Consider the following 9,329-nt stretch of genomic DNA (forward strand, 5'->3'; position numbering starts at 1 on the left):
GCTTTGCGATGGGAAGTAAACAACCAGGCTTCTCTTTTGGAGTGTCTCTGGGTGGACATGAACCTCCAACCTCTCAGCTAGCAGCTGAACATCCTGTCCGCCCCACCTAGACACTATCAGTCTCTCCTGAAACACTTGTGCGTTGACTTCCTGTTTGCAATTCTGTTTACAAACACTGAGCACTCACTGAGTTCTGGGGCCATAGTGGGTAGACAGGGGTGTTGCCAAGCAAAGGCACCAGCTGCTGCATGTCATGGATTTCCTGGGGCTAAACATGCAGCTCTGGCTGTTGTTGTGTTCCATCAGGTTGGAACCAACCCATAGCTGACCCTTCGGCGGGTTTCCAGAGGCAGTTAATTGCACAGGAGGAGATTGCCCATTTTTCTTCTGTGGAGCATCTGGTAGATTGGAACCGGGTACCTTTGGGATTGCAGCACAGCTCCTTACCACTAGGGCCACCAGAGCTCTGATAGATTAGTGGTGCTAACAACCTACTTAGTGTGCTGACAACCTAAAGGTGCACAGTTTTCAGCCTCTGAAAACCTGCTGGAGAGTCAGCTAGAAGTCAGTTTGGACTCAATGGCAATGAATAACAACAAACAGCACCAATTAGGCTCCCAGGAGTCAGGGGAGAGGGAGTCACGGCATGTGGCCACCTTCTGGATGAGATACACTGAGGGGTCACCCGTCCCAACTGCTCCATCTTCAGGGCTTACGTGAGTCCCACAAGCATGCCCATGGCTCCTTCAACATCAGCGGGCGAGATGGCAAGAAGGCAGCCATGCATCTGTGGTGCCCTGCCAGCAAGGACAGGGCATGGCCGGCCTGCCCCAGCCTAGCTCGGTGCCTCATGCGAAACTTGTTTTCTATACCACAGTGTCAGTACCAACCGGCTCAGAGCTGACCCTCCCTGGGTTTTCAGATTGCCCATCATCTTTCACTCATGGAGCAGCTGGTGGATCTGAACCTTGTCCCTTTGGGTCGGCAGCACAACTCCTTCCCCACTAAGCCACCAGAGCTCCATGCTACGTAGGTCCCAGGAAATAAATGACTGTTAGATTGAGCTCACTGGCGCTGACAGTAAGCAAGAGCCTGCCCTTCCGAAAAAGTCATTTCCTGCAATTAGCAGCATGGAGTCTTTAAGTGCTCAGGGCTGCCTCTCCGTCCTTCATAAATATCCCTGCTCCCAAGGACATGGCTGGCACTGGCGGTGGCGGGAGGGAGCAGGGGGTGACAACTGGAATAAAATACGTTCGCTTCTAGAGGCATAAACCAGCCAAGGGCGACCTCAGGGAAATCCATCTTGGCGGTGTCAGCGTGGTGGCAAACTGAAGATCTTATTTTCTGGGCTAGAGTCCAGACCCCCAGAGATCCCAGACCCCATACTCCTGGGTAGGAGGCGGAAATGCCCTCCCAGAGTGGCAGTGGTCCTCTCGAGTCCCCCTGTCTTTAGAGCTGGTTCTACAGGTCGCCTCTCCTTCAGTCTAGTGGACTATTTCTGCCTGCTCCCCCGTAAATCTACGGCCAGCCTTCTCACACTGTGGCGGTGATGGGTGGCTCAGAGGTGACTAAACTTCCAAATCCTGCCTGCCTGCTCCTTTATAAATGTGACATTTAGAGGCCCTCTGGCACAGGTAAATCACAATTACATTTCCAAGGGTCGCTGGGAGCGGTCCAAATCCTTGAATAATCTGAGCATGCAGTCGCTCAAACTCAGGTGCGTTCTGTCAGCACACTGTCGCTCATGGGTGTATTCTGTCAGTCTGTCTCTCTCTCACACACACACACACATAAACTCAGCCTTTCCTGCTTTTATTCTTGTTTTCTGTAGGGCTCTCCCCTTCTACTCTTTTGCAGAATGAATCAATTCCCACCGTCCTTGACGACAAGGTCCTTGACCATTTCCTGAGGGGACATGGCAAGGGCTCTGAGCCAAAGCCAGTGCTCAGCCTCTGCCTCCCCTTCGGGAACCCAACAAAGAGGAGCAAATTCTCCCCTTCACCTCTCGGCCATCAGCACCACCAATGGGTCAACCTCTGCTTGTCACCGTCAGCACCTCGTGTGCGGCTCGGACGCTCAGGGCTTCTTATATACCTTTTCAGTCTCGCCCTCCTTCATGGCTGTGTATCTGGCTAAGGTGAAGAGGTAGTCGCTGAGTCTGCAGCAAGAGAAATAAAGGGATGATTGGCGACAAGAAATCAATGCTAAGTGGATACTTTCCCTATCAGCCAGCAAGGAGGAAGCCTGAACTGTGCCCTGGGGCAACGATGTCCAACTTGGCCTTGATGGATGGCACTCACGTGAACCTTCCACGCCTGTAGCCAACGTGCTCCCCTCCACTTAAACTCCAGGGCTGACAAGGACCCTGTCTGCCCTGCTCCTGGCCCCAAAACACAGGTGCCTCTGGCCACTTCCTGCACTGGTTTCTGCCTCTTCAAGTTGCCAGGAATGGTGCTTCTCAAAGTGGGCTCCAGGCTTGACAGGCCCCAGGAGTCTTGTGAGGTTCAGGCTGGCTTGGTCCGTGGCCTCTGGGGCAGCGATGCCCTTGCTCTGAGAGGCCCTGCTGAGGCACAGACCCGGCCCTCATTGTCATGGACCCCAGAAGCTGAGCTGTGAAGATGGAGCAAAGCAGGTCTTCATGTATCAATCCAGGGAGCCCCCACCCACTCCCAGGTGGCTGTCAGGATCCACCAAGTGAAGTCCCCACGGAAGGGGGAGAATCAACAGCAGTCCTGGGGTCTGTTTCTGGCTACCTGGAGGTGGGGAAGCCTCCCGAGATCCAGGTCCCACTTTTCTTTTCTTCCAGCTCACCCCTTGCCCGTGGGGCTCGCACTAGCCAAGCCGAGATGGAGGTGGGCCCCAGAGCGGAAATGGCGGGGTGGGCTTTGGGCTGCCGAGGCTGAGTGGGAGTCACTGTCCCCCGTCCTGGACCTGGCCTGGGACCTACAGTCTGGAAAGCACAGCTGCCTTCTCCCTGTTTATACTGCCCAGGGCTCTGGGGGTAAGATGGGGAGACTGGCTAGGAGAAGGGTCCCAATTTCTGGGCTCCCTGGTCAGTCCCTTCAAGACATCCAACCTCAGAGGACCCCCTTGCCATCGCTCTGCCCCTCTGTGCTGGTTTCTTTGCTGGCTTTATCTACAGCAGTCTCTATGTCAAGGTCCTAACCTGCAGGACAGGAGAGGTGTCCAGCTGGGACTAAGTGACTGATCACTCCTCGGGTCTACTCCATGGAGACTATTTCCCACAGAAAGTGCTCAGGGGTTATGGGGAGGCATTGCCTGAGGTCAGCTCAAGTACCTGTTTAAGAACTTGGCCACGTTCACGTCCGTCTCTCCCATGCGGACAAGAGGTACCACGCTGTAAAGGATGAGACACACCATCAGACTGCATGACACGCAGTTCCTGAGATGGGGGCCTGAGCTCCACAGCCTGCCTTCCCCCAACCTGAACCCGCACAGAACCCACCAGCATTCACACATGAGCAGTCACCTCGTTGTGCTTACCCCAGGTGCCCACCCCTTTCCTGGGGGCAGGTTACTGGAGTGGCCTGGCTGTGGAGGGACGGAGAATGGTGGAGGGTCGTCAGTGCACCCATATCCTAGCCTGCCCAGAAATCCTCGCTGGGTGCAGTGGAGGGGAGAAGTTATCTTTTCCTTCCCAGAGGAAATTTTAGTTGCCACTATCTCACAGAAGCCCCATATGCAGCAAAGCAGAAACCTCCACAGGGTTCGGGGAGGGTGTGAGTTTTTGTGGAAGTAGATTGCCAGGACATTCTTCAGAGGCACCTCTAGGTAGCATGGAACCTCCAACATTTTGGTTGGCAGTCAAGGGTGCTGTCTGCAACCTCACAGGGACTAAGACTTCACAGAGGCTAGAAAGAGCCAGGCAAACCAAACTCCCCAATCTGGGTGAGCCCTGGCCAGTCTCTGTGTGGGTCTTCTAGACAGGAGGCCACCGGGTGCTGAGTGCAGGCAGACACGGGGCATTCTGGGCAGGGCCTTCCCACAAAGCACTCCTACCTGCCCAGCCTCTGCTGGGAGCCACGCTCTCACTTTCAGGTTGACAAAACCAAGGCACAGGGTTTCAGTCTCTACCCCAGGCCACGCAGGCAGCAAAGAGCCCAATAGGATGTGTGTCAAAAGCTTCGCTCCTTGCAGCTGGGCCTCATTTGCCCCCTGCTACACTCAGCACTGGGTTTGTCCCCTGGCTAGTCTGCAGTGTCAACAGCACGGACAGCCTGCTGTCACTCCAGTGCCGTGTAACTCACTTGGGTGTTGATTACCCTCATCTGCTCTGCCAGTCCCCACTGCTGGGGCTCTGGCTTTGCAGCTGTTTGCTATTCTGGGTCCAGGTGAAGTGGATGGCTTTGCAAACGTAACTGCAGGATTCTCTGGGAGCCAAAGTCCAGGATCCTTTCTGGGACAAAGGGCTTCTGGGTTTCAGACACGCCATGGGAATGTGGGATTGTGGCAAGAGCTAGACAGGTTTGGGATCAGGCAGACCTGGGCTCAAATCCTGACTCCTCCATGTCATAACCTCACTGTGCCCCAACTTTCTCCTTCCTGTGACAGGAGGAACCACTGCCTCTTTAACCTGGGGAATCATCAACAGAAAGTGCCTGCCCAGGCCTGTTGTATCAAAGTTAGAGTTTGTGCCCATTCTTCCGTGAAGCTGTGTGCTGCTCTGTGGATGGTAAGTGTAGATTTTGCAATTATTTCTTCTGACTTGAGAAGGCTGTCAGGAGCTTCGGCAGGTGCCTTCACCCCCACCTGAGGCAGGAGGGTTTGGAGTGGACACGCTGATGGCTTTGACCTGGACCTCTGGCTCACTGGCCCCTCCAGCCCTCTCTCCAGCCAGCAGCTACAGTTCCTTTTGAAGCACGGAAGTGGCCTGTCAGAGACTCCAGATTCTGGGTAGATCTCAACACCAAGGGCCCATCAGTAGCTTCCCACTGTTCTCAGGATAGGTGCAGACCCCCCCGCTGGGCCCGCTCCACCTCTGCCCACCCCTCTGGCGGTGTCTCATCCCACGTGTCCCCTTACTCCCTGCATCCTCATGCTGCTATTGCCCCATGTGGGCTCCGCCTTGTCCCTTCTCCTCCTCCTTTAGCCTCCAGCCATGGCTGCGTGGCTCTTAGAGAGAAAGAGAGACATTGCTGTCCACATCCCACCGGGGTTGGGGCACCCTGGTGTCCCATACGCTTCCCTGTGGTCCTTGTCACCATCACCCCATCCACGCAGCTCCTGCACAATCACACACAGGAAGCACAGCTACACTCACCCTTTTCACACACGTCTCCCACACAGTGCTTGTTGTGAGGTCCATTTATGGCACGCAATGCTTCGTTTAAGGAGCCATGGTACAGCACAATGGTTAGACATTTGGCTTTGGTCCTCCAGGAAGGAAAGACGCAGCCATCTGCTTCTCTAAAGATTATGGCCTTGGAAAGCCCAGGGTTGGTCTGCCGTACTACAGGGCCCCCATGAATCAAAATCAACTCAATGGCAATGCTCATGCATGCTGGTTTGGTAACGGGCAATGGTTTATTGGGCATGCCCCCCAAGAATGTAAGGGCTAGGGCACAGGGACCTGGGCATGAAGGTTTGTCCTTGAGTGGCGGGACCCCACCATGCCTCCCCCCCACGTCACAACCTTCATTATGGCACCCCTTCCCTGGTCCCCCTTACCGCCTCTCAGCTCGGCGGCACACGGCCCGGCACAGGTGCAGTGCGGCGCTGTTCCTGCCCCCAGACTGAAAGGAGGAGAAAGTGGGTGCTGAGTGGGACAGAGGTCTAGGTGTCAGGGGCCCCCAGACATGCAAGCCTGGCCTCCATGTGGGGAGTATGCCCCGCCTCCTCTTTCAATGTGCACAGGGTATGGCGGAGAGCTGGAGAGGCCTTAGGGGACCTTTCTGTGTCAGCAGGGGAGGCCCAGGTGCCTCTGACAATGAATGAGGCTGGCAGCCCTCTCCCTCCAGCCCCCCCAGGAGAGCCGTCCAATACCTACAGGCAGAATAAAGGCCGTGAGAGGCGGGAGCTGGCTGGAGTACTTGTCAATCCACTGCTCCAGCTCCAGGGCCGGCTCCTCTCCGAACGCTGTGTGTTCTGAGGAGTCGGGGAGCAGAAAGACAATGCCATGAGGCCCTTTGCATGTTGCCAAGGAAACAGCTCCACACCCTCATGCCCAAGATGCTGCACAAACCCTGTCCATGAACACAGGGGGTACCTTAACTCCCCGTATCCAGGAGGTACCGTAACTCCCAGTGTCTGGGGGGTACCATAACTCCCCATGTCCAGTGGGTACCTTAACTCCCCATGTCCGGGGGTATATTATAACTCCCTGTGTCCAGGGGGTACTGTAACTCCCCATGTCCAGTGGGTACTTTAACTCCCCGTGTCCAGGGGCTACTGTAACTCCCCATGTCCGGGGGTATATTGTAACTCCCCGTGTTCAGGGAGTACCTTAACTCCCTGTGTCCTGGCGGTACCTTAACTCCCTGTTCCTGTGAGCCAGGCTGACTGGTCCACCTGTAAGTCTCAGGTGGTGGCATTCAGGGCAGAACCTGCTCCGGGGTCCCAGTCCCCCACCCAGGAGCCCTGGCAGCACACACAGCAGGTTCACGGCTTACTTGAGTGAGCCTCCCTGGCCGAGGAGCGGGGTGTGGCAAGGGCAGAGCCAACCTCCTGCAGTGTGCACTGGATCTGGGGGAGACACAAGAAGGCAAGAACAGCACTCTGTTAGCGGGGGCACCTCACTCTTCCCTCACTAAAGCAGGCTGGGGGCGGAAACGATGCTACTCACTTTCTGAAGCTCTTCGGCAAATGTGTGGCCTTTTTCTGCCATTAATTCCATTGCAAACCTGTGAGGGAAGGAGGAATGGGAATTCACCTGTCAAAGAGCATCCACGGGACCTGCACAGCTTCAGGAGAAGGTTTTTGGCCATTTAGCTAATATCAGTCTAACAGCCCTGGTGTTATTGTTTCCTTCAGTGACATTAAGAACATCATAATCAGGAGCTCTGGTGGCCTAGTGGCAAGAAGCTGCACTGCAATCCAAGAGATATGCGGTTCAAATCCACCAGATGCTCTGCCGGAGAAGTGGGGCAATCTCTTCCTGTACCTCTCGGATCTGATTTGACGGTACACACACACAAAATAATAAAATTTAAAAAAAAATTTTTAAAAAAAGAACATCATAATCTTCCCATTTCAGGAGGAATATTTCTTTCTCAAAGTGCCACCTTTTCCTATACTCATCCATTATTTCTGGGTGCCAGGTCAGTGAGTCAGTGGGGAGCAGGACAGTTTACCTGGTCTCCAGCAAGAGAGAGAGAGAGAAAGAAGTCCCAAACGGGGGCTTGTGCTCTGAGGGAAGGACAAGAATCCTTGCCTGGGCTGGGCATCAGGGAAGGCTTCCTGGAGGTGGGAATTATGAAGACTACATGGTATTCCTCAGTGAAAAATGTTGTGGCAAGGACGAAGTCCTGAAGTCTACCATATAATCTGTGGTGACTGTAACAAACATCTCCATGTTAGGGGCTTAAAACAATACAGATTTTGAGAGATCCAAGATGGCGGCGGAGGCAGAGACAATGTAGTGAGCTGCGGGAGCAGCGGACCACTTGGAAAAGGGCCATTATGACCCTCTACGGACCTCTCTTTATTAATAATTGAACAGTTAAACAGTTGATGACTGGTCTTCAGTGAGGACTGAGGCTCAACAACAGGAATTCAAGGATTTCCAAGGAAGAATGGGTGAGTGCCACAGCTCCCAATCCCCTCCCGCAGAGCCTGCACTGCACCTCACCGCAGCCGCAGCTCCATGAAGCTCCCACAGCTGGAACCTATGGAATCCCTCGCCCAGGATGGAGGGTGAGCACCAGGCCTCCCCAGGACTGGTGCGGTGGAGCCACCACACTGCAGCAAAGTGTACTTGTTCCGAGGAGAATTCTTGGAGCCAAGATGGCGGTGGCAGGGGAAGTGGGCGGACACTGGCCTCCCACGTGTGAGAGGAAGCACGACCGCCAGCCGCCCTTGTGGGAGATGACGTGCGGGAGATGGCTTGTGCTCGCTGGCCACCCACATGGAAGATGGCACTCGCCCAGCGGCTGCCTGCGTGGGGGATGGTACGCGCCAGCCGGCTTCCTGCACACAGGATGGCGCGTGCCTGCCAGCCACCCGTGTGGGAGATGACACTCGGGGGGTGGCTCACACCCGCCAGCCACCCATGCGAAAGATGGCACGCGCCCGGTGGCCGCCCACGCGGGGGAATGGCACGTGCCCACCAGCCACCCGCACACGAGATGGCACAAACCCGCTGGTCACCTGCAATGGGGAATGGCACGTGCCTGCCAATCACCCGTGTGTGAGAGGGCGCACACCTGCTGGCCGCCTTGCACTGGGGGGTGGTGCGCACCCGCTGGCTGCCTGCGCAGGAGATGGTGTACGCAAGCCGAGAGATGAAGTGTGCCCACTGGCCGGCTGCGTGGAGGGATGGCGCACACCCACCCCCACCAGCTGCCCGTGCACGAGATGACGCCCGCCTGCCGAGAGATGACACGCGCCCGCAGGTCACCCGCACACGAAATGACATGCACCTGCCAATCGTCCATATGGGACATGATACTTGGGAGATGGCTCACGCCCACCAGCCACCGGCAAGGAAGATGGGATGCACCTGGCAGCTGTCGACAAAGAAATGATGCACACCTGCCAATCGCCTGTGTGGGGGATGGCGTGCCTGCTGGACAACTGGCTGCCTGCACACGAGATGACACGAGCACTCCAAGAGATGACGCACACCCGCCGAGAGATGATGCGAGCCCTACGGTCGCCCGCGCACGAGATGACGTGTGCCCGCCAGCTGCCTGCGCTGGGGGATGACACACGCACCTACCCCCACCGGCTGCCCGTGCACGAGATGACGCGTGCCCGCCAAGAGCGGACGTGCGCTCGCCGGTCGCATGTGCACGAGATGATACGTGCCCGCCAGCTGCCTGCGTGGGAGATGACATGCGGGAGATGGCAAACGCCTGCCAGTCACCTGTGCTGGGGGATGGTGCGTGTCCGCCAACCACCCGCACAGAAGAGACGACACGCGCCCTGCCACCCATGGGGGGGACGTGTGCCCCACCATCTGCAGGTTTGGGGTTCCTTGGAAAACCAGAGAAGATGATCACCTATACAATGGATTGCTGAAAGTCACTGTGAGTTGTCTACTTGATGACACTTACAGTGGCAGCATGTCCAAGAGGACCAACATCCTAAATGCACCACATATTTTGATCTGTTGAATGCTTCTGCCAAAAGATGTTTAGACCTGGGGGGAG

The 9,329-nt window shown here is 56.0% G+C and overlaps 1 protein-coding gene across 1 annotated transcript in view; it reads right to left on the reverse strand.

Moving 5' to 3' along the window:
• Positions 1 to 2,076: 2,076 nt before the first annotated feature.
• The window catches only part of MMAB (methylmalonic aciduria (cobalamin deficiency) cblB type), a 15,337-nt gene continuing 8,084 nt past the window's right edge, over positions 2,077 to 9,329 (reverse strand). The window contains exons 4-9 of the mRNA XM_006894899.1: positions 6,803 to 6,860; positions 6,630 to 6,702; positions 6,008 to 6,105; positions 5,689 to 5,753; positions 3,299 to 3,358; positions 2,077 to 2,158 (exon numbers count right to left, since the gene is read on the reverse strand). Coding sequence (XP_006894961.1) covers positions 2,077 to 2,158; positions 3,299 to 3,358; positions 5,689 to 5,753; positions 6,008 to 6,105; positions 6,630 to 6,702; positions 6,803 to 6,860 — 436 coding nt within the window. The remainder of the gene's footprint in view (positions 2,159 to 3,298; positions 3,359 to 5,688; positions 5,754 to 6,007; positions 6,106 to 6,629; positions 6,703 to 6,802; positions 6,861 to 9,329) is intronic.

The sequence above is a fragment of the Elephantulus edwardii genome, unplaced genomic scaffold (assembly GCF_000299155.1).
Source record: "Elephantulus edwardii isolate Elephantulus edwardi_28Jun2011 unplaced genomic scaffold, EleEdw1.0 scaffold00151, whole genome shotgun sequence".
In the NCBI taxonomy this organism is placed as follows: domain Eukaryota; kingdom Metazoa; phylum Chordata; class Mammalia; order Macroscelidea; family Macroscelididae; genus Elephantulus; species Elephantulus edwardii.